Below are 26725 nucleotides of genomic sequence, written 5' to 3' on the forward strand. Positions count from 1 at the left end.
AGTGCTGTTAGGTCATGTAATCAATCGGCAAAGCAGAAGACGCAGTGTACGGTGCCAAATTGAATGAGGTATACATTGTTGTTACGCCTTGAATTGTATCTGAATAGAGTATACATAGGCCAGTATTCGTATACAACTATCGTATTTATGGTTTAATGTTATTTTTATTTATTGACAAAACCTGATCGCAAAGGAATAGCCTTATTCAGCTAACCACCTGCCTCCTGAAGTCAATGTCATGAAATCTGTATATGGTGTTCACTTCTTGTCATTATATCACACGGATTTTATTAATGATCATTAGCATTTGTGGTAAGTTTGCGTGATTATGCTTGATACAGTTCACAAGTCTTCATGTAAAACAGCAATCAACAGTAAGTGGTATGTTTTGTTTGCAAGGGAACAATTCTTTCAAGTATTTGTCAAACACAAACACAGAAATGGATAGCATCATCGCAAGGGCAGTGGGCTGAGTGGTTTATTCAGATATCAAAGATGTGTAAGATTAAGTTGTTATATTTAGATATCATGTGTATGAGCGAAACATATTGTTCATGTTACTTTTTTTTTAACATGTTCAGCACATGTCAGCGGTTTGGCAGAACACTGATCCTAGACATGTTTCTTTCTTTGGTAAGAATGCATTTTACCCCCTACCGATATCATTTCCACAATGTGCAACCTTTTTCCAGCCACAAGATTTGGATGGCTTGCTTAAGTTTTGTCGGGGCATGTCGCCCTCACGACAACTTCTAAGTGCTTTCTAAATAAATGAAAATTACTAAATTGTCGGGTCATAGGTTTTCAGACATCATACGTTTTCGGACAGCAGTGTTTAATGCGACTTCACATGCTATAACAAAGGGTGTGGCGTCACACAGATATTGTAATTCCTCAGATGATGACCCGTTTTTAAGATAAAGTCGTCTTTTATAACTGAGTGAGATGTTTTACAGTTGTTCTTGTGATTAGCGAGAAAATTACAAATGTTTCTTAAGTGTCCCAAAACCCATAATACTGGGATATGTTCGTGTAAAGGGACAGGATGTAGACCATTCTGAAGCTTTGTTTGTAAACAATAGCCGACAACCCCCAAGCATACTAGGCTTCGTTCGCCTTATGCCATGACAGTATATTTCTACTCCACTGTCCCCAACGCGGGTGTACCTGATTTGCAGAATAGCACATTCATAACATACCATGTACATTTTTTCATATATCAGGGTCTGAGAGCAATGCTATCCTGTTTGCCCGAGGTTAAACTTTTAGCGGTCCTTGTGCATGTGTGCAAAAATCTTACCTAACTATCCAATTGAAAGTAATTTACTTTAATAAACTTAAAATCTGAAAGCTAGGCTAGTAAATTGTCTTCAGGGCTAGTTAATTAAGTGAGTGAGTATAGTTTTACATGGCTTTAAGCAATATTCCTGCAATAACACGGCATGGGACACCAGAAAGGGGCTTTAAAAATTGTACCTGTCTGGGAAATTGAACCCGGGTCTTCAGCATGACAAACGATCGCTTCAACCACTTAGTTACCCCACCGCCCCCAGTTAATTAAGAGTGATCACTAGTGTTTGAGTCTTGTGCAAGAAATATCAAGCTGTCATTTCTTGTATTTTGATTTCTAATTCAGCTTAAGATTTTTACATTCTTGATCACATGGCTACCAAGGTGAGGGGCGGTCGGGTAGCCTAGTGGCTAAAGCATTTGCTCATCACGCCAAAGACCCAGGTTTGATTCTCCACAAAGGTACAATATGTGAAGCCCACTTCTTATGTCCCCCGTCGTGATACTGCAGCAATATTGCTAAAAGCAGCGTAAAAACATACTCACTCACTACCATGGTGAACTACATCTACTTTTGGTTTAATAGTTTAAGAAAAGATTGATCATGTCATATACATGTATGTCATTTTTAAAAACTCAGCGTTAGAAATTGGCACTAGTCCTATAGTCCTTGCCAAACTGCCCAATAATTAAGGTATCATAAGGAGTAGTAGAAATTGGCCATTTTTAAGGGTTTTGCTAAATGTTATCATTATAAAGACTTGTAGACTAAAAGTGTTACTTTCTACTGCTGCATACTGTACAGAAATGACTTTTACTAGAGATGGGTTTTGAAGGTATTCACTCATCACCATATTTTACCATGCACAAGGCCGTATTTTGATACGAATCACAATATATTACATAATTCTAAATTTTGAATTCAGAAGACATTTGAAACACTATTGTGAATTGAAGTTCTTAAATGGAACAAAATTTAAGATGCTGGAACAACATAATGTTTACTAATTCAATAAACATGCACAAATGCACTATCGGGATACACGCTCTGGGTATTTGGCAAGGTCTTAACATGAAACACATGATAAAAACTGGTATTTGAAATAACCCAATGTACCGAGCATTGAAAAATGATGTTGTGATACAGTTGAAAGAGTGAACCTCAATATAAGGATATACTGGTAATACCTCCCACCCTTTACTTTTATCCAATCCATTTCGCTTTTGTGAATAAAGTATGTTAAGAACACAACTAAAATGACTATCCTTAGCATTCACATGAATATATGGTTGCTGATTATGTTCCCCTTACTGAATTTTGCCAACTACAGACTGTTCCAAGTACTTTTTAGAGGTTTTATTATATACTGGGGACACACAATACATGTTGCAATATGCACGAGAGCTTGGTCACAATTGTCCAGATTCACAATATGCCAGCTATCTTCTCGTCTTTCAGGGTAACTGGGTTAGTCCACTAACATTTCTGTATCTCTGTGTCAATCAGTGTTTGATATTAACAATAGACAGACAGTTTGATATGAAACTGACATCTTTATGATTTATGCATTAGTTTATTATAATTATTGGTTCCATAACTTGATATGGGCAACAGAATGATGTTAAAGCGCAGTTTCTGTCCAATATGACAGCACGTTGCACAGTGAAACACAATCATAGGGTGTCATGGTTCACCGGTCAGGGATTTATCAAGATTCTAAACTAAGTGCCCTTGGGAGACAAACTGGGGAAAAAACTTGCTAAACATTAAAGCCTCTTCTTGGCTATTGTCCCTGGTATCTGTGAAATGCACCTCTGCAGCACAATAAAATGAGTTTACAAATTTATAATTCTAATCTGGGAATTGTTACTGAGATTTGAACAGCCTTAGTGCTAAATTTTTGCCTCTGAACAGGTCTAGATAAATCCCTGCCTGTACATTTGTGAAACTATTAATGATCATTAATTTGTATGTATGACAGTATGATATGTGATATGCTTTTCTATGTATTCATTCATATTACAATTCTTTACTCCTACATGATATAAACTGCTGATAAGCAGTAATGACTGTTGACAAATACAGTGACCTTTCACCTCCACATTGTGTCCTGCTCCATCTTCCGGAGGCAAGTGAGTTAACTGACTATAAAAGTCCAGTTTCCACCCTTGCCTAACTAGGCTGGTATTATGGAGTTACATTTTGGCTGGACTAACGAGTCTATGCATAGTCCAATCAAAATTTGCGCTCTGAAATTGAAACCCGGTTCGTAAACTGTCATACATATTTCGGTAGATTGCAGGATTTGCTAAGCAAACTCGCTGACTCTTTGTCAACAGATATCTTCTAAATCTTTTCATGTTTTTAATCAAGGTGCTCACATGATTTGATGCACTTAACAGTGTAACAGTGTCACAATATATAGATCTTTATTATCGATCAGATCGTCTTGACTGGGCGTCACAGTTTTGTTTGAAGTAAATGCAAGTGATATGAGCGGTGGAATCTGATTGGTCCATAGGAGAGGCATAGAAGGGACCCATGTCCTACAAGGGGTACATAAGTTATCATGTTTATGAAAATTGATATTTTATGGGCATTCCTTGTGGGCTTAGCTTGCTTTGAGACTTTCTAAATATGTGTGTTCCACACTGACACAAAATCCTGTCTCAAACACTGATGTTGAGATCAACTTGATCAAGTCATGAATATTTGTTTGTAGTTATTATGGTTATCATAGTTATGGTCACATTTCAGTGAGTCCAGTGGATGCTATTACAAATATGACATATAAAAGAAAATGAAATTCAATTTATCATGTTACCCCAATTTGATAATCAAGATCATACATCATGACTCGACTTACAAATGCTAACAATTCTCATTATATATGATCATATTACTGCTAGTGCTTTTCAGTGAACACTGACATAGACGTTTCCTTCTTTTCAAACACTGAAACTCATTCCCTCACAGAATGTTTGGGCCCCCAACACAAATGCCCACGGTACCCCTTTTTCTTACAACCACAGACAACTGACTTTTGAGTTACACAGTAGCTTTATTGTGCAAATTAATTTACTAAAATCCATTATCATCAGGACTTAGAGTTTGATATTCTGATTTAACGTGAGTCAATTCTTGTTGCCTTCAGCAAGTTCAGCAGATCACATGAAATGTTACCATTAGCAGCATGATAAAGAACCTAAGGGTACAATAATGGGTTTGTATGTAGTGTTCATGTAAACACCATAAGGCACTACCCACTGTTACTGTAGTCATAGCTGGGCCGCTGTGTGCCGAGCAAATTACATGAATCATATATAACTTCTACTAGCTGCCTGGTTCTATTCAGCATGCAGCAATTATTTGTGACCTTTCTCCTGTTTGATTTAATGAATAGCGATAATCATTCCATTGAGCAACAAGTTTCTGGATGACACATTCATGCATTTGTCTGCTTGAAGAAGACTATGTGGCATCAACTTATTGTGATATATCATTTGTGAATTGGATATATTGCAACAACAATGGGACAGTTTCTTGGTATGTTGTTTTATTCCTCTTGATCAGATCACATAGTGTTTGGCCTGGTGTTCCACATATTTCTTGTATGTCATGTGTCGTCATGTTTTATTTGATAATGGTAGTGTAATCATGGTAATGGTGATATTGACATAATTTGTAGATGGGCTGTTTCAGTGCTTTGTAATATTCCATCTTTGTTAAGTTTTAAAAGTTACTCTGATTATACACAATATTGTTTGTTCATTTACTTGCTTTTCTGTTCAAAATAATTTTGTTTATGTTAGCATATTGTTAGCAGTTAGATTTATAACCATATATGAGACTTGCATTGATGTAGTGAAATCACATTATCCTCAAACTTGAAAACTTCACTACACATGGAATTAATGGTCCTGTTATATAAGTAGTCCCTTTCAAAATTGTGTCTCCCTGTAATAGCTTGTTTGTCTGAATTTGACCACCACATTTGGCTGCCTCACTTGGAGTTGAGCCATGTGCCATGAGCTCACTACACATACTTTATATCAATTATCATACTTCATACTCAATATACTTTCTGAGTACCTGTGACAGTTCTCTAAATTAATTTTGAAAAGCATGGATCCTCAACATCATCATCATAAGCCTAATAATCCTACGCTTAAATTTATGGGGTTGCTAGATTCAGATATTACCCCCATTTATCAAGGAAACATGGATTCTTTGTGGTGACTAGGCTAGGGAAAATTAACAGTTCTTCATGCAAGCCATTCAAACACCACTTTATTTGTGTGACACTTAATGTTTGTCTTACATCAATCTCACCGTTAATGGTAATCCTAAATTCCTGATCATGCTAATTATGCTGAGACAGTATCTCAGTTACACAAAGGTACTTAGTGTGACAAATTACAATGCCTAGACATATGGGCTGGAAATAGAAAACATGCCGTGGAACAAAACCTGTATAATATTTCAGACCAGACCTGTTGACTGGAAATTGGATAGGGAGGTCAGGCTCTGTGACTGGGTTGATTGAATATCATCCTTACCTGTAGGTGTGGGTAATTACTCATTCTATCAGTCACAAAATGCCTTGTTTACCTGGCTGAGACACAGATTTTTCATTGGCTGCTGTGATAGATGGAATATAGCTGATTTAGGCATAACAGAATAAACAGCATGGTTTTGCTTCTTTACAAATTACCTGATGTATTCATATAAGTATGTGTTCATTTGCTGACACAACAAACTGTCATTTGTCTGAAGTTGTGGATCTGCAATGTACCTGATAACTATTTGCAGTAGAAATTGCTGAAAAAAGCTCAGACTGATGAATAACTGTGGGCTTATTTTATGTAAAAAGGCAGAATATAAGAAAGTATTACGTTTACATACCCCCGAAAAATGTACACTGCGTTAATTTTACCCTTTTTGACATGTTACACTGTTGACTTGTAATTTGATAGATTGTTTTGAACAGATGTTGTTTTGGGGTTGGTTAGGCAGTGATAATGAATATGTTCATTTTTTTATGACAATAACTGGCATGAAATAATGACATGCAAACAAATTAAAGTTTATTCAAATAATGATGCTTGCTATTGAAGTCTGATTTCTGAAAATACCCCACTGGCATCAGTGTTCTCCATCCCAATTGTGGGGTAATGGATTACTGTGATTATACTTGTCATGAGCTCAATCGTTAAAAGTGAATTAATTAATCAATACAAACTAGCTTGAAACTAGGTAAACTGGAGCTGATTGTAATGAGAGAATTCCATCAGAGTATGAAAAACGCTCAGTGTTCTGCATTCTGATCATTGTCCTAATCAATAAGGCATGATAAGCCACTATTTGCAGTCATTTGCAGGTTTGTTTTTACTATTTAATCTATAATCTCATTATTTCAACATGGTATGTTGATCAGTTGGAGCTGATTTTCACACTGTAATCTTGCATTGGAAATATTTAACACTTTCCTAATTCTGACTACCGTAGTAATAACATCTGAGATTTATTTCTGATTGTGTTTGTTTACGATCACAAACATTGACGTGTTGACTTGATCATGCTCATGGGTAAGTCAAACTACTTTAAGCTTGTCATCATCATATTGGAATATATCTATACACTATTCATGTTTTATTTTTCATGTCAATAATGAGAGACATATATTGTATTAGCCACCAAACCAAGTATCATTTGGACTAACAGGACATATTTTCTTGCAGGCATGGGTCAAACGTTATCAGAACCAGTGACTACCAAAGAAACATCTAAATGTGAAAACAGTTATGCCAAAGTCGCCTCATCATGCATGCAGGGATGGCGGATCAGTATCCTTTATAATGCACCGATTATTATTGGGCACAAATTGGCTCCTGAGGTACTGTTCGCTTATCAATACACAGTCATGTAGTGCAATTAACAACAGTGACCAGGAGGCACAATCTCACATCTATTTATTTGCACTTATTGATTTTCTCTGTCATATTGGTTTCGTGGAGCTAGAGGACACCATCTCTGAATATTCTTGTTTGTTAAATGTATGAAAGTTTTACTGGGTTTTTTTTTGTATTGTGTTTACTTAACCTAGCATAATCACTCTAATAAGCACCCACAGCGATATTTGCTAATATATTGGCAAGTGAACAATCCCAATTAGCACCCCTTCCGATTGATCAATGTACACAAGACTTATTTTTTCGCATATAATACACACTCATGTGTTATGTGCACAGTTAATTATGGGCAATTAAATTCTGGAAAATATATCTGTCGTACATAAACATTTCAGGCTGTCAGCATAAACCATGATATTTATCTTTCAACTCTGTTTTTTTCACTAAAATGATATTCCAATAAGCATGATAAGAGCCCCCTATTTCTAATTTTGAGAGCACCCTAGGCGCTTATTACGTTGAATATGGTATTTAGAATTTTATATCATAGGATGGCTTTTAGTACATGTATATGCTGATAATTAAATTATTCATACACAGAGCTGTAGATTGATTTGAATACCTGGGGGAAAATTATGGGCCTTATTAAGGAAATATAAGACAAGAAAAATCAGAAATGAGGTGTCATGTGTTGTTTTTCTGGGGTGGATGACCCAGCATGACATGTAATCTGAAGCAATTCATTATCACCCATGAAAAGTATGAACACTGTGAACAAAATGTAACCTCTTACATATTTTTAACAATTGCCAGTGCTTATCATGTTTATGGACAGAGACAAGTAGACATGCTTGTACTTTTGAATTCATACTTATACAACTAGTCATGGTTGTCACTGTTGTGGTATGTTGAGTGTGAAAGACTGTTCTACCAACAATTTAGATGATGTTTGTACTTCTCAAGTTGATCAAGATCTAGATACAATGTCCCCACAGAAACCATAACTAAACAAAAGTGAGAAATCAGATGAGTGACTGAAAATTGTTTTTAACTGTAGTCCACAATAACACAGTTGTCATGTCAACCAATGAAGTAATCAAGTCTTGGGCTGACAAACCAGTGATCAAGAGTTGTAAGTGGTTGTGCTGTTGAGTAGCATGTGGGAGCACAACGAAACACAGTCATGCAGATCACAGTTGAGAGTCTGTCCCAGTAACCACCAATGGAGCTTGGGTCATACGCATCAACAATTGACCCTTTTGGGATTCTGGGTTAGAATTGGTCCCAGCTACCTATTCTGGTCAGATGATGATCAAACTCGCTGACGAAGTTGCTTGCATGTATGGGAGTGGATCATTGCTCATAATATCAATCACTGAATTGTCTGGTCCACACTTGCTTATTTACCAGCTACCGTTATGGGAATGTTGCTTAGTGTGGCTTCAAACAACAGACAAACATGAACCGCAGTCACTGTTCTAGAACACAATCTTTAGGCATACCCATATTGGTAAGAACAGACTAAAACGGGACAAGCTGTGACCTGACTAGAGTGTGTCATTGTCATTGGTTTGATTCATTGTTCATGCTGTCAACCACTGTATTGATCAATTACTTTTAAGTCTATGTTAGTGTGGTAAAGCTGAAATATTGCTGACAGATCAAATAAGCATTCACTCACCAAATCAAGGCTTAGGCTTTGCATGTTTCACAATAATATATGTTTAAGATGCTGTGTTTAGCATGTTTTTGAGATGGCTCATGCAGAGATGCCAAGGTGCCTGATTTAATTGAATAATGCCTCAGTGTAAATCTTTAGATAGGAGCACAAGCATGATGTGTTAAAGGTTGTTGACTTTAACTGTGTAAGACATGGAAGATGCCCACGTCCATCTCTTGTCACTGCCAGGAGACAAGGATTCCTGCTTCTTTGGGGTGTTCGATGGACATGGAGGTAAGATCTGAAATCATGAAACACTAGATGATGCAAACTGGTCTTGCACTATAACATGGTTTAGTACATATTAAATACCCACAATCCAAACCTGTATGCCTCCTGTACACAACACAAAAAAGTGGTACCATAAACCATTTCAGTCAGTTTTATTAGGTAGTATGTCAGTTAAATATATGAGTGCGTTGGCTGTAGATATTAAATTCTGATTTTGTAACTTGAAATAGATAACTGGTTGTATTGCTTTGACCATGTTGACAAAGATGTTTTTGTGAAGATTTGACAATGATATACTTTTATTCGTGTTAATAAGTTATATCTGTCAATTTTTCCATTCACACTGACCACATTGAATTTTTTCATGCTTTGGTTATTGTGAAGTATTTTTTTATTTATGTTTAATCTGTGTCAATTTTTCCATTCAAACTGACCCCATTGAATGTTTGTACTTGTGTTGGTAGGAGTGAAAGTGGCTCAGTATGCAGGCATAAACCTCCACAAGAAGATAGTAGCACAATCAACATATGGTGAGTTCATTATCCTTACATACACAATGGATCTTCTGTAGCGAGGGAAGCATTTTGTAGATAAGCTGTCAATTGACAGCCATTTTTTATCATATATGTTCTGTCATGACTACTGGTTGTACTTTATTCATGATTCAGCTGATATTGTATATCATACTGGTAATTGATAAAAGGAAGGATTTCCGCACCACTAGTTATTCATTCCATTGGTTGATCATATACCATGGTGGATGTATGAATCACTTCATAATACTTCATAGTCTATCATATTTGCATAATCAAGTCCAACAGTTTATATTTGAATAGAGTATACACATGATACAGGTAAATTTTAGCAATGTATTGATTCCAGGCAGCAGTATGTGTGAAAAGGGGTTAAGTAAGCAAAAGATCAGTTTACTGTTACATGTACTGTACTTCTGAATCTTCTGAATAATGCAGATCCATGTCTGAGAAGCTTTTAAAAGATAGTTCTGCGATAAATCGCAAAGAACAATAAAAAACTAGGCATGGTTTATTTCACAATTAAAAAACCATTGTTGTTTACATAAGATGATTCATAATCGTATATCTGACAATAAACATCAACAAAAAGTCATATGTTTCTTAGATGGAGATGATGCAGATTAAAATAGTAATACTCATACACCAAAGATGTAAGGAACCGTCACATGATCATGGTAAACCATGATTGCTTCATATAGGGCAAAAGAATATCATATTTAACATTTATATGTGACTGATAGGTATGAATAATATATGTGAATAATTAACTTCTTTAGATGTCATAGTTGGGTGATGTTTTACTGCTTCAGTGATCCAACGAATGACACATGTGGAGGAGGTTATTCCCATTTAATTAATAGAATCAAGTAATTTCTGCTACTAGTACCTGTACACAATGTATGAAGTTCCTCAACCCTATCTCGGACCATTATGCAGAAAGGTGTTTTGAGACTCATTGAATATATGTTTCGTGTACAGGGTAGTCTTCAGTTGGTGAGCCTGGAGGGTATCAAACTGATGTACATAGATTTGCTCACACAGTCTGCCCTTGATAACATGCACACTGGAGGCTGCTGTTACTGAATGCTGGATTTAGGTATATGATTTTTGTTGTGACAGTTACAACTGTGTGCAGTGTCTGATCAGTACAATCTTATTGAAATCAGATATGATACCTCTCTGCATGAAGATGTGAGGATACCCCCATAGGTGGTCACGTCAGGTGAACTTTTCATCACTGATGAGGCTTCTAAATTCTTAGTTCGAACCAATTATTCAGGCAAGCATATCTTACTTGTCTCTCAAAATCAAAAATAATTGTGGATTTCCGAATGCAAAAACATAGAGCCGTGCAGTTATATATTGTTGTGGATAGTTTGTGTATCCTGTCATTTCTGAACAGTTTGCTATACCAAAGGTATATTTGTGTTCTGTGGTAGTTTCTTGAAATTTCAAGATCAAGGTGGTCAAGAAATGAAGCCAAATCATTTTAGAAAGGTGACATCTGATTGGCTGAAGAACCCACACATCCTCCGGTTAGATTGGGGTGGTCAAAGTTTTCCTTGGGTTCACCTGAGCTCTGAGGTGACCTTCTATGGAGATGCCATCAGATCTTGATGAAGAGGGGTATCTGTTAGGGAGTAAGAGATCTGACTTAAATGAGGTAGTTATTATCAGATGTTGAATCGTTGAAATTTTCAGCTCAGGGTAATGTAGCAGAAGCTTTGCGGTCAGGCTTCCTCTCACTAGATGAAGAAATGATGAAAGGTAACTTCCACTAATTTGTGCTTGGACATCACTGTCATTCATAAGAAAAGTAATGTGTAGATGATGTACTTACAGCCTTAGAAATTGGCACTAGTCCTGTAGTCTTTGTCAAACTGGGGGGCACGGGTGGCCCAGTCGTCTTAGGCGCTGTGATGCACTGTGCAGAGTTGCATCCCTTGGGCACGCCAGAAACCTCTGATTGTGGGTTCGAATCCTGGGTCACCCCAATTATGTTTCTAGGTTTGTCAGCGCCATACCCGTGCTCGTGGGTTTCACCGAAGTGGTAAACGTCCGAGACCTGCATCAATTGGGGCTTTCCTCCCACACACAGCTGACACGCCGTGATATAACTGGAATAATGTTAAAAGCGGCGTTAAATCCAATTCACTCACTCACTCACTTGCCAAACTGCCCAATAGTTAAGGTATCATAAGGACTAGTAAACATTTCCCATTTTTAAGGGTTTTGCTATATGTTATTATTAGTCTAAGGACTAGTGGGCTAAAACTGTTAGTTTCTACTTTGTTTCCACAGTATAACTCTAAGACCATTCAGCATTATGGACCAAACTTTGCACAGATATCAGTCAGGCCATGAACTTGTGCCTTTTGCTATTTACTTTTCCAGTTTCCATGACAAATTCCAATCAATGATTGGAGGGTTCATTTCCGGAGCATAACTCATGAAACATGTATACTTCCTCACTTATTTATCATATGGTCAACTGCTGATGTGTATGGTTTTTTAAAATATTTTTTATCTTTTATATTGTTTCTCAAATTCCAAATGGAATATCCCATGTATGCAATGATAGCCACCGCTCCCAGTGATCTCATAGTAACACCACCCTACTGAGATGATGAAAAGTACTAGTAAGATGGCAGCATATTCATCAATGTCATTGACTCAAGAACAAGTCTCAGGCTGCTTTTTGGGTCAGGTTCTTGAGTCTTGTACTCAATACAACATAGATGAGAGTATTTATGCTTGGTTTGCAATCCTCTGCATGCATATTAAATAAATTGCACTAACGTCATTTTCAGTGTTACACACATGCAAAGATTCATGGGCTGTTTTCTGTTTCTACTTTTACAGATGAAACTATGAAAGATGAGCTAGCTGGGACCACAGCTGTTGTAGCTTTGATAAAGAACAACAAGATCTATTGTGTAAGTTAAACAGCTTTCATTTTCAGATATATGCCATATGAAGGAGGAACAGCTACATGTGTATTGATGTGATACTTTCATAAGTTCATGTAGTTTACTTGGTAATACGGTGACAACTTTATCTTGACCTTCTCCAAAACTGATGATGAATTGATGGAACATATTTCCAATAGTGTGCCAACACATTTGGATCCTACTAGTATGAACTAGTTTTTGCGTTAATTGATATTGATTAGCTGAGCATGACTAAAATCAGTTTTATTAGGCTAAAAAAAAATATTCTTGGTTCTCAGGCACAGCTGTATCATCACAAAGTTTGCCTCACGTTTCGTTTTTATTTCCATTTTCAAAAAAACAAAACCTCCTTAAATATTCTGCGTCCAAAACACACGACCCCAAAAGTGAAATGCTACAATACGTAAAAACAATGTGATCCAATATAACATGCAGTTACGTCCCTTTCCATGAGCACTGCTTCACTGGGCATATAGTGTGTTATGGTCATGGCGGCAATAGGAGTTTGTGTGCTTGTTTTGCTGCAAATTTGGTCAATGAAAACATTAAATTTGCGATAAAAGATCTCCAGACATGATGATTTACAAAAATTCAATGGTATTTGTGTACTGTATGCAGGACTATGTTTCATGCGCAGAGGTTAAGATTTACAATTACATGTGTATTTGTCTCGTAAAATAAGCAGGAAATTGATGCTAATTTATATACTTTGTCTACAAAGCGAATCGGAATGAAGCACATCACCAGTGCATACAAAGTCCCTACATTTGCAATAAAAATTGTGAAAGTACATGTATTACCCAATGGCAGAAGTGGTATTTTTTGTAATTTAGGAATTTAATTAAAAAAAATAAAAAAAATTCTGTTTCCATGGCAACAAGTTTGACTTGGACTCTGTTCATAGTGGTGTGTTTGTCCAGAGTCTGGACTCCAGACCATATCTCTAAATAGGTATTCCTTCATGACACTTTGCACACACAAAGACCGGGTTGTGAAATGGTGCCTTTGCTACTTAGGGGTGTTTAGAATTTATATTTTTTTCAGTTTCCATGGCAACAAGTTCTACTCTGACTCTGTTCATAGTGGTGTGTACCTGACACAAAAATACAAAGTTCTGAATCCCAATTCCATGGTATAGTTTTGATAGCTCAATTATTACTCTTGTATACGGACACAGATAGATTAGATCAAGTTGGACTTAAAGTAACAGTCAGATGATTTGTTCTTTCGAATTTGTGGGGCCCGGGGGAATTTGTCATGTTTTGATGACTTGTGTAAATGATAAGGTTATGTCCAATTATTTTGCATCCTTTTACTCAGATAGCTTGTTACTGGTATTTGTCACTGTTGAACTTGAAGGGTGCTTATTCAACCAGTTGAATTATAATGCATATTAATTAAGTCATCTGACACCTGATTGGATGAACCTCAATATATTTAGTGTCTAAGCATGGGAAGTATTCTTCTGCTGGCACATCTATTTCAGTCTGTGTGTGTGTCAATAAGGTCCGCTGGCACATGACATGTATAAATTAATTCCTATTTGTCAGCGTGTATGAAGCTGAACCTTTGACATTTATCTAGTATCCAATTTCCTTTATGCTAGTATAGTGTTTTCAGTTACTATACAAGCCTCTTTCTCTGTCTGTAATGGTTGCAAGACATTAGCAATAGGTCAACTGCCATCTGAAATGTGTCTCCCTTGTTTCTATTTCATGTAAGTCTAATAGGAAAAACAGTTGTGAGAATTCTGTAAAGAAGTCAGTGCATATCAGCTGAACAGCAGCCATGGTATTTCTTCATATGCAGAAAAAGTGAAATAGTGTTAAATAGTGATTTGCAGGTGGGCATATATCCCCTTGGCTTTCCACCTCTTGCTATCTTCATGTTGAAACACGCTCAAGTAGTGATTAGTTTGTATCTCACATGTCAACATTCTTTCATTGCATATGTACTTTTGTCTTTCAAGTTTTGATTTGTTGTCCATTCATAAATGTGTATTATAACATATTTGCCATGCTGACACTCTCTACATTCAGGCCAATGTTGGGGATTCCCGAGCAGTTGCTAGTGTTGGTGGGGAGGTGGAACAACTGTCTTTTGATCACAAGCCAGGGAATGAACAAGAAACTCGCAGGATCATTGCAGCTGGAGGATGGGTAGAATTTAACAGAGTCAATGGTAATACTTTTACGTAGTAAATCACTATATGTTACACTGGATTTGTGTAGTTCAGATTATGCCAACATTTTTATAATTCTCAATATTCTCAACAATAAATTTGAAATGTAGGAACATGTTTAAAGGGTTTTTAAATACTTCTATGCTATTTGTACTGTTGGAATTGGTTATACTCCATGACATTGATTAAACTGCAGCAGATGTGAGGCTTAGCAGGGTTTTTATAGACCTATCATTTGGTCAATAGTGAGCCATTTGTCCTTTGTTTCGGTCTATAGGTAACCAGATCTAGAAGTAGAATTAATACAGTTCTTAATTATCATTTTGTAAAGTGGTGTTTTATATTTCTTATACTTCACAGGGAATTTAGCTTTGTCAAGAGCACTGGGTGATTTTGTGTTTAAGAAGAATGACAAGAAGCGTGCAGAAGAACAGATAGTCACAGGCAAGATTGCATTATTGTTTTCTCATGTAAATTGGGAACATTGGTTGCATTCCCTTGTTGTGCCAGGATCCGCTGGGTTCAAATGCCTGATGCTTCTGGTTATGATTGTTGTTTGTGAGTACCATTCAGTGGCTTCACCAAAGTGGTCAGCGATCATGACACAATCATATCTTTGAAAAACAATACAATGTGGAGAACTGTGTTTCCTAGATTAAACGATGGGGCTCGTATAAACGCTGGGTAGCTTTTGCAAACCAGTTGGATATAGTGATCACCATATCCGCCTGTCCATCATCCGTCTGTTTTCCATTTCAGGGCTAGAACTCAAAAACATTAGATATTTCTTATTGAAACTTGCTATATAGATCAGTCTAGTGGTGAACTGGTGCCATTGGTGATTTTTTATTTTTTATTTTTTTCATTTTATGTTTTCATGATGACAAGTATGACTCATTATGAAAATGAGGGTAGTGCTCGTTTCCGGAACAGAACTCCCAAACCATTGAATATTTCCAGATGAAACTTGCTATATAGATCAGTCTGGTGGTGAAATGGTGCTTTTGATGATTTGGGATTTTTTGTGTGTGTATATTTTTAATGTTTTCATGACCAGTTGGACTTGACTGAAAATGAGGGTAGACATTGTTTCCAGAGCAGTACTCCAAAATTGTTAAATGCCGAACTCCATTTCCGAATTGCACCAGATTGGGGAGGATATGTCATCTCCTGATGACTCTTGTTATGCACAGAATTCTCCTCATTGTTTTTTCTGCAATTAAGTGCCAGGGTAAAGAGTGTCTGGAAGAAATATATGTCTGGCATTTAATCAAGGAAATGTGGTAATCTTAACTCCCACATTCACATACGTGTAATCATTACATAAGTGTAATGTTACCATAATCTGTGAATGAAACCTCTTATCCACACACAAAAGTGTTAAAAGAAAGATATTTGGTTTCAGACACTGATATTAGTAAATATTGGTCACAGAAGGTTAAGTTATGGTTCAAAGTATGCATAGCATACAGTTTAAATAGAAAATACAATAAAAAACAGATCAAGGACTGTGTAACATCATCATTACATGTCATGGTAATATATATAAGATAGCCTACAGGGATGTCATCTCAATGCTTTGAGACCTTTAAATAAAATACCAAGTTTGATCTTGATTACAAATTTGTCTCAGAGCAATGATACATACCTGGAATTGAAAACACGTTGTTTTTGTAATTCCTTGTTCTTACACTTAGGGATATAATAACATGGCAGTAATTGAGAATAATTTGTCATTTGGTGGACGACCAAGTTAAGTGTACCATTAACTTAACTTCTGTCTGCCATCAAGTTGTTGAACCAAATTAAACTTTTTGTCAGTTTAATGAAAAGATGGATAATTAAAGTTCTATACAATGCTATAGTCATCCATTCAGTTATTAACATGTTTTTTCATGTTGGAGGTCAATTAGTCAATAAACAGAGGCATTTTCATGTGCTGTTTTGTTTAATTTCAGCCAATCCCGATATCATAGAGAAGATGATTACCAAAGATCATGAATTCCTTGTATTGGCCTGTGATGGCATCTGGGACGTACTGACAAATCAGGAAGTTGTTGATTTTGTACGCGGCAGGATAGCACAGGGAATGGAGCCAGAAATTGTGAGTTTCAAATATCCCTTAATATTATGTGGTCCATATTTCTATTAATGATAATAACACAATGTTCGCTGCCTTCGAATTAACTGTGAAAAGTACAATCAACTCCAAATGAAACGTGAAGTTTTCTCTGAGACTTCAGTGTGGTAACAGTAAAATGCAATAGAAATATATAGAAACCTTATTCCAGTGCTTGTTCTGCCAATACCAAAGTCATTATGTCATATCTGATGTGTGCGGAGATGATGTTAAGTTAAATGTAGACTAACATACGGTTGATTGCAGTTGTGATTGGCTCACTGATTGATCTGTTGTGAGCCCTATACTTCAGTCGAGCAGTTGTGGTTGCATGTAGTAATCTATTGCGTAGATGTGACATCACCATGTACCAAACTTGTCTCCCAAAGCTGTCAGCCACTTGGTGGCGATCACCTGCAAGGTTGAGCCTGGACGTTTGCGTAATGATGAACACCAAGGCAACTTGTGGCATGCTTCATCTAGCTTCAATAAGACCTATTGCCCTCAACCAGTTTTCCCGAGTTAGACAGGTCATGATGTTTTTGTGTCACAATTAATCTACAAAGCCAACGGCTGTGCCAAGTAGGGCCGTTACGATTCACTCGCGTATTCGGTGAATCGAACCGTATCCATTCATGAATTGAATTCGTTATTCATGGCCACTAGAATCGAATATTTATGAATATGCAATCATGTCCATTTACATACCCTGTACCTAAAACATCCATAAGAACATGTGATATGCATAGATTTCTTTAAAGACAACACTCTGATGATATTTAATTTGGCTGGTCATTGTAGCATTTGAGCAGATACTAAGACTATAAGTACCTGGACAAGTGCAGTATATAAATGTATAATATAGATAATTAACAAACCATGTCAAATAATTTATGTTGTTAATCTTTCACTGAATATAACAAATAATACATCAACTACTGACTTATTATTGTATTCATGAATTAATATTCGTATTCATTACCCTATATTCGTGATACAAATCGCATTCGCCTCATAGGTTATTTGTTGCAGCCCTAGTGCCCATTGAATCAACTGAAACATTCTCAAACCTTCTGGTAATTTAGAGCAGCATTAGAAATTTGCACTAGTCCTGTAGTCCTTGCCAAACTGCCCAATAGTTAAGGTATCATAAGGACTAGTAGGAATTTGCCTTTTTAAGGGTTTCGCTTAATGTTATCATTATAACATTATAACTAGTGGACTAAAAATGTTAGTTTCTACAGGTGTAGAGTGTCCCAATTTTTAGGCATTTTCAAGACAGGTTTGTGTAATTATTGAAACTTTTTATGAATGTTGTCATGAGAAATAAAATGGAATAAATTATGAAATCAGTGTATAATTTTACGTCACTTCAGTTGAATGATATCACCCATCAAACATCTTCAAGTTTCTTTTGGTGTTGAGTATACTTACAATTCCATAAAATGCCTTGAAACAGCCTTGATTTTGGCAACCATAGTAAACTCTGCTTGTTAAACAAATATGTTACAGTTTTATTCTCTAAAATGCATGGTGACATCATGAAGAAAACGAATGTTGTCATAGTCTTGAAAAGGCCTTAAAATGCATTAAATATGGTAGCTCAACCAGGTCTTTCCATTTTACTGTCAAAGATAATGAAATGAAAAGGAAATAGCCATAGGTCAGTGGGGAAGGCAAATTGTATGTGTGTTAGCTCATTGTACTAATAGTCCTTGTTTGATTCCCCACATGTACAATCTGAAGGCTGTTATGGTGTCCTTTTCTATTTATATGTGACACTTACTAGCCAAATTTCATACTGACCTTTTGTGTCCAGCTACAATTATAAAGGACATGAATTACACTGATCTTCTACGACATCTACACATCTCTATCCAATGATTGGGAAGGATATTTTGTTCATGCGCCTATGGCGCCTATGACAGAGAAATACAAAAGAAATGGTAATCATAATAATTCCTGCAAATATCCTACCTCTTTTACATCATTGCCACAAATTCCCATTTTGGCAATAATCACACTATAAAATCTTTAGATTTTTTGGACAGACGTCCTCTTCACTGCCAATTATCCCATAGTCTTGAGGTAAACCCTATCTCTTGTCAAACTGCATCTGTGCATGTGCAAGGAGGGAAAAATCACTTCTTTCCCGTGTGTGTTGGATCAACAAGCAAAGTTTTTTGCTGATCAATCCAAACATGTTTTTCGGTTAATAATTCACAGCTAGTATAAATCTAAAAACAATTACAATAGTCAACCAACGATCATCACAGGATATAGCAGACAATCTACGATCGTCAAGTTTTGCTGCAGACGACCTTCGTCAGTCAAGATTGTTGAAACTGGTATAAGAAGCAAGATCGTTGACGTAAGTAGGTAGATTTAGTTTACGTACTGTGGGGTATGGATGCCTCCCCACTACCGTCATCGGGAGTCTGCTCGGGGTGTGGAATTGATCAAGCGATCGGGGACCCTCACCCTAGATGTAGTACGTGTAGAAAGAGCACGTGCACGATGCACGTACTGCTAGGACTTGTCAAAAGAAAAATTTGACAAGCTTTATAAAGCCTTAAATTGTCCCATATCAAAATCCAAGGAGGAAGACAAGATCATCGGACAAAAAATATGTCACATTCTCTCCCAAAACCAAACTAAATCAAAATCAAATGTGGAAAAGTGTTGTGTCTCAGGTTGACTTCCTTAGAGAAACACACGAGCTCAAAAGAGGTGATGAATAAAGAGAACCCGTTTTTTTGCTTTTGAGGGAAAATCACGCTGCTCAACCCACCCGCCCAAAACTAAGGAGCAGGCATCCAGCTCTGGTCTTGGGGCCGCAGCCTTATGCCCGGGTGCTACGGGTAGTTTGGTCACTCATGGGTTTAAAGAAACATTGAGCCCAAATCTATTCCGTTCTCCCCCTTGAGTATGATTGAATGGCCTTAATCGCTGACAACATCCATGTCCAAAATGTTTGACAAACGTTTCCAAGCGATATCACAGGATATAAATAAACTAAAACAACATGCAGATCTGAAAAATACGACAAGATCTAGTTCACATGATTCAGATAGCAAACAAAAGTCCTATTTACATCGTCACAGGTCACACAGGTCACAGAAAGTTCACAGGACAAAAGACACGTATCTAGGGAAAGTAGTCACGATAGCACTATCTCATCCCGTGCTACTCGGGAAAAGAAACATGTAGCACGAGAATCTCACAGAAATAAACACCATTCTTCCAGGCGGACATATCAATCTTACACGCCCTACAGTGAGGAAAATCGTGCTAAGAGTTCCTTTTATACAAAGCGTGCTCCTTCAGCTACAGTCACACGCGAGAATCGCGTCTATAGCTCGGACAGATATGCATCACCTAGCTATGCTAGTTATACAGCAAAAACCTTGTGCAGCTCGAGCCAGAAATCGCAGCAGAGAGATAGCCATACACCGCTTGATGCCGTTTCACCCCAGTGGCAAGAGCCCGGGGGGTACAACCGAGAGGATATTACTGGCGCTTCTCAATATTGTACGTACGCTTCGCAGGGGGATACGAATAGTACGCTCACGCTCAAACCAAAAGACTACTCGTTTAGAGATATCATCTATGAAATCCATCAATTGATCCCATCTGTAAAGCCCCCTAGCAAGGACTAAGGGTTATTACATTGTTAGTCGCTCGGCGTAACATGTATAACTACCGGAGGTGTTGTTGGGGAAGACTTCAGAACCGAAATTACCTAAAATGCTGCCAATTATCCAGGGGTACTAGATGATGTAATAGAGGTAGGATATTCGCAGGAATTATCAAACAATAGTTATCATTGTGTATAATTCTAAGAATACTACCTCTATTTTTATCAGGATATAGTCCCTCCCACCTCCCCAATATATCTTACATCTAGTTGATGAAGGTTATTGGAAAGAAGTGATGTAGGGATAGGGTTTACCTCAAGACTATGGGATAATTGGCAGTGAAGAGGACGTCTGTTGAAAAAATCTAAAGATTTTATAGTGTGATTATTGCCAAAATGGGAATTTGTGGCTATGATGTAATAGAGGTAGTATTCTTAGAATTATACACAATGATAACTATTGTTTGATGGCTAGTAATGTTTTATGGCAAAATTGGCAAAGTTTGTTACCTCCTGTATGTTCATGCACCTGAAGCTATATGAAGTACTTTTGACAGCACAATGATTGAAGTAGCAAATGTACTCAAATGCACTCCAGACACAAGAAAGTACGGTATCACCCAACCTACATTATATATTGGGTAGGAATAGTGCTGAGCAGATGCATGATGTGACCATTTCAAATCCCACATAAGGAAATAAAAAAAATAAAAAGATTTTGTGTGAATGAGTGTGATGTGTAAACAAAGCTGGCAGCAAATCGGCGATTCATTGCTCATGATGATGAAATTAAATTGTGATATGTCAGTAAACGTAAACTTGGTGGCACAGGTAAAAAAACTACTGTGCATGCAGGCGCCTTACTGTTTTTTGTGATACACCCTTTTATAAAAATAGATGTGAATTGTGCATGCTGCATGGATTTCCCAATCACTGTGAATCGCATAGAAATACAATCAGTCGTCCTCGGGCCTGTGTGAAATGTGTGGTCACAGCTGCCCACAATCACAGAACAGATATGGGGCTCTGATTTGTATTGCCTGATATAAATTAATCCATACAAACCCTGTTTATTTTCTTCTCCCATTGTGTTCTCTGTATGTGTATATTTTTGTTTCTTCCTGCCCCCTCACTGTAATAATATATGTGTACATATGCTGTGATGCACTTTTAGCAGGTCCCACAGCGATGTGGAATTTAGCACTATAGAAATGGCATTATTATTATATGTGTGTGTTTCTCCTTTTGCTACAGATATGTGAAGAATTGATGACACGCTGCCTGGCCCCAGACTGTCAGATGGGTGGGCTTGGATGTGACAATATGACTGTTGTGTTGGTGTGTTTCCTCATGGGAGGAACATACGAGGACTTGGTGAGGAAATGTAATCAACCAAGTAGGAACGGTCCAGCATCACATCTCAGGGACTATCATGGAGTAGATCTTAAATAGTGTTGTCCACAGCATGCTGCCATGACAAGGACCTGATGGTCTGGATGTTTGCCTGGTTCACACGAAGTCCTGCTGATCATACACAACATTGTGGACACAGTAAAGACGTGATGCCTCTATACCCTCAACCCTTTCTACCTGTTGTGCCAGTGCTCTACACTTCAAGGTTTCTCATGCCTACCATGTTAATTGTTACAGTAAATATGTATAGGAACCATTAATGATATGTCAGTTCAAAATAAGCTTTTCTGTTTCATTATGCTTCCAATATTTCACATTTGAACAAGCATATTTATGGATGATAAGTGCTGATTTATTTTGTCAGTTTTTTTCTGTTGACAACTACAACCAAAGAATTTTGTCACAATCTGACTTAAGGTCAATAGTGGCTACAATTAAATCAGTTTTATACAAAATCTATTTTCAGGAATATTTCCAAAGCATTTGAATTAGAAATTAGTAGTTATTATTGGATAGCAAATGTTGGAATGTCAGTATTTCTAAGTTGTATAACTACAAATGATGTGATGCAAGATTAGAAGAAACACTGACAGATCAGTAATATCTTTGAAAGTCCAAATAGCGAAATGACAATGACTTTGATGATCAAGTTTCAGTTTTACATTGTACAATTTGTAACAGTAGTATATACTGTAATTATTTTTAAAATCAAAAATGAAAAAGGTAGTATGGCATCATGTTGATGCTATTTAGCATTGGTACAAAAGGTATAAGAACATTGCAGGCAATCTCCCTTGGTACATGTTAAAGATGTGACAATGGCTGGAATCAGCCATATTTTTTGTTTAAATTAGTGTTCCTTTAAACAAAACAAAACACACACATCAATATTGAAAGAATTTCAAGTTTAGTATTGATGTCATTTAGCAAAACGTAAGAAGAAAAATCTTTGTCTTCAATATGGACTATTCTAATGCTTAATTTCAAGTATTGACAAGTCCTTTTTATGTGCTCATATTTGAAACCTATACATACATCATTTAACTTTGTTTGGTCTATGTATTTTGTGCAGTATTGTTACATTGTCCTGTTACCTCTTCACAATGTCACATGGTGTTACATTTGTTCAAAGAGGGATCTCCTGTTTCTTGAATTCAGAAGAGTAAGAACCAATTCATAAATCTGTTGCATTGCAGTTTATCAAAAACAGTTTACATAAGTTCTGGTTTTGTTTCTGTTTTAGTGTACAACAATTTTAGTGTCACTTTTAACAGCTGTCAAATGCTGGATGTTACTGGTATAGCTGGAGTCTGCATACACTACATCAGTGAAGAGAAACAAACCCTCTTTGTGTGGCCTTATAGAGAACGTCTCATTACCAATATACTCTAAGTATTTATATGTTAAGTTTCTCTATAACTTCCACATTGTATATACCCTGCTCTAGATATCTATCTTGTCACGGTCTTTTCACAGCCTTTGGATGTGTCATGACAGTAAAAAAACTTTTTTGGTGTACAGTTCATCATCATCACCATCTTCATCATCGTATGATGTATCATGTCATTCTTTGTGGTTTTGTTATCAGATTGTAAAAATGTGTGTGGTATTTCATTGAACAAGGATATTACTTGTATAAAACATATTTTACTTATAAAGATGAACTCAACCTTGAATTAAGGTTCTTAGATTACCATTATGAAACATGTCAAATACATGAAGCAAACTATAGGGAATTATAACATTTTTGAAGTCACAGTTTCTTTTAGAAAAAATTCAATTGGAGCTTATGTTCTGCTTTAGGCAGTGTTAAAGTGGTGATGTTGCATCGACTTTTGTCTTTGGAGTTAAGAGATCAGATCTAACCAACATGTATACAAAAACGAATATACATGACAGAGGCATTCATTTAATGTAGATTATTTTTTAGAAAAAGAAGACCTTAAAATGATGCATTTATTTCTTTTCACGTTGAGTTAGATAGGCTACTGCAACGGTATGTATGTCTCTTTTCATGTCAGAGAGCAAGCATGTACACATGCATGTTTGAAAGGACAATATATATTCAGCAATATAAAGTTATTTCACTGGTTAATAAATGAATACAAAGCAAGACAAAAATTCAAATGTAAATGTTTTGATTATTTATTTGTGCTTTTAAATCACCATTATCACAATATTTACTATGATAAATAAAGTTAAGAACTGTTGCAAATTTAAGGCTTTCTTCACAACTAAAATCTGTGCATGGTGATGATGCCTTGTTCCTGCTCTAAATCCATACTGTCATATGATTACCACATGTGAATATCCATAAGTATAGGTGTTGATGCATCACCACATTTTCTGTGAGAATTTCAGTATCATATGTCCATATTGTATCAGGCAGCTATTTATAAGGCAATAACAAATATAATTCTCATGTCCAATGCATAGATTCCACTCTATATGCTACTTGACTTATTCAGAGGAATAGTCCCAGCCATTGATTCAATGAATGCTGACTTCACTGTATGCATTCAAAATGTTTTAAAAAATATTGTTTTCTTTAAGTTATTATGCATTTTAACATAAGGCCATGCCAGACATTTGCTTGGACATGTTTCAAGTTTTAGATTTTTCAAGAACAGATAGAGTAAGTCAAACTCATTCATATTTTCATTTCATTTGTTGATTATGTCAATTAAACAAAACCATTGACACTGACATGCAGCTGAAATTGTTATTCTCAGGTGACTTTCATTTTCAGAAAAAGATAAGTTTATGTATATTCTTATCTTATGACCATTTTGACTCAACATCATGAAATTCTGGTGTTGACAAATCCTGCTGTTCTGTATATGTGCAACTGGGACATAAACTACGGTGGAAGCTTGTTCATATTGCAGAACTTTTCTCTTATAAAAGTCACATTGTTAGTGCTTTTAGTCACCAAAACTTGCAGTGTATTTGTAATGTGTTCAATGATTCTTATTTATAGCAATATGAATTGGGAGTACTCAATGATCAATATAGATGGACTGTCATGTTCAGGATCAGTTTTGCAACTGTAATTGAGGTGATACTGGTAGCCTGAACTGCACACTGATCATGATTCATAGACAAGAGAAATTTGACAATGAATCCTTGATATGTTGTAACAATTTGGATGAGCAATGAAAATAAGATTGTATCATACCTGTGGCTTAGTGCTTCCTTCTGTATTTGCAATATCAAAATACAGTGGAACCTTGGTGACTCAAACTCATTACTCTCTTTAGTGCTTCAAAGGATGCTGACTCATGGTACCAGCACAATTGTTCTATATCAATATTATCCTGATGAAGTCACAATTGCATGAATTATTAATCAAAACAGCCAATATGTAGTACCATGTTTTCTGGTCCTCTGTATCAATATACATGGTAATTTAACCTCACTACCCCAAAGGATCCACTCTGACAGCGAGTACTTGCAGCAGTGATAGGGCCACTTGGAGACTGCCCCTTGCCAGCTTCCTTCATTCAGTTGAGATTGCTGTGTGATTTCAGTTTCAGTAAAGTTGCTAATCAGTTCAGGGGATTTGATACAAATCTAACTGGACCCAACAAGTTAGTTCCCCTTGTAGTTTGAATACCTATGATTATTTTTCTGAATAATATCAGTTGTTAGTGCATTATGAAATGATACCACATTCCTTACATATTTTAGAATATCTGTGGGTGGTTATTTTGGGATTGTCATGCTTTGATTATGGTCTCTTTGGGAGAATTGATAATCAAGTCAAACATTGTTATATTAGGGTCAGGGTGTGGCCCAGTCATCTGAGGTATAGCAATTTGCTGTGCACTGTTTGTTTAAGCATGTGCCATGATCCTATAATAATGGTTTCAAATCTCAGATTCATTGTGATTATGATCCTAGGTTTTACCATACATGTGCTCGTGGTAGACCAAAGTGGTCCAAGATCAGCATCCCACAGAGCCATCCTCATATAAAGCTGACATGTCATGATATAACTGACATCCTGTTCAAAGCAGTGTTAGAACCAACTAACACATTGTTATTTGGTTGTTCACATACTTGAGTCAGTGAGTTGGAGTTCATGTCGCTGTTAGCAGTATTCCAGCAATATCACCTGACATAGGCTTCACACATTGTACCCATGTGGGGAATCGAACCAGGGTCTTCAGCGTATTTAACCACTAGTCTATCCCACATACTTGACCCCACATACTTTGACAACCAATCTCTCCTTCTAAATAACTGGATGTATCTCCAACTGCCCCCAGAAAGTGGAGTTACCAAGTTTTCACTGTACATGGTCCTTATGAATATGGTACATCTACAAATGTCAGATACAACACATAAAGAGCCATTTCTAGAAATGCCACCCACTATCAGTATTCTGTTTATGAAATATTAGTTGTAAGAATTGATGGTCAATTTTGTTTGTATATGCGCCGTTAGACATGTCTATATGGAGTTTGAAGTAGAACATGCTTTGTAATATGCAACTGTATCATAAATGTTTTTAGAGGTCAGAAAAAGTGATTAGAATGTTTTGCTAGTCAAGTATATTGTTATGCAAGTTGTTTCCTGAAGAATCTCTGTCATAGAGAATATATCCAGAAATACTAGTCCCTTATGAGTATATTTTCAAGAATTCCTATTCCATGCTGTATGCCAGTCCCCACATTATTTTGGCTTCACTGGTATACAGTAGATATTCTCTGCTATGTGAAACAATGGTT

The 26725-nt window shown here is 36.6% G+C and overlaps 1 protein-coding gene across 1 annotated transcript; it reads left to right on the forward strand.

Moving 5' to 3' along the window:
* LOC139449353 (probable protein phosphatase 2C T23F11.1) lies at nt 1–25431 on the forward strand. Its single transcript, XM_071230683.1, has 10 exons — nt 1–68; nt 7033–7137; nt 9074–9157; nt 9619–9684; nt 11392–11457; nt 12553–12626; nt 14681–14822; nt 15184–15267; nt 16782–16927; nt 21834–25431. Exons 2-10 carry the CDS (start codon nt 7035–7037, stop codon nt 22029–22031), a joined length of 963 nt encoding a protein of 320 aa, XP_071086784.1. The 5' UTR covers nt 1–68; nt 7033–7034; the 3' UTR covers nt 22032–25431.
* The last annotated feature ends 1294 nt before the right edge of the window (nt 25432–26725 follow it).

This window comes from Haliotis cracherodii, unplaced genomic scaffold (assembly GCF_022045235.1).
Source record: "Haliotis cracherodii isolate W230 unplaced genomic scaffold, xgHalCrac1.p SCAF_8, whole genome shotgun sequence".
Lineage (NCBI taxonomy): Eukaryota > Metazoa > Mollusca > Gastropoda > Lepetellida > Haliotidae > Haliotis > Haliotis cracherodii.

Bases quoted from the DNA above. Each gene is read 5' to 3' on its own strand.
- LOC139449353 (XM_071230683.1), top strand. From the start codon at position 7,035: ATGGGTCAAACGTTATCAGAACCAGTGACTACCAAAGAAACATCTAAA. The intron at 11,458-12,552 runs GTAACTTCCACT...CTACTTTTACAG, and splicing joins AGATGAAGAAATGATGAAAG to ATGAAACTATGAAAGATGAG. The intron at 12,627-14,680 runs GTAAGTTAAACA...CTCTACATTCAG, and splicing joins AGAACAACAAGATCTATTGT to GCCAATGTTGGGGATTCCCG.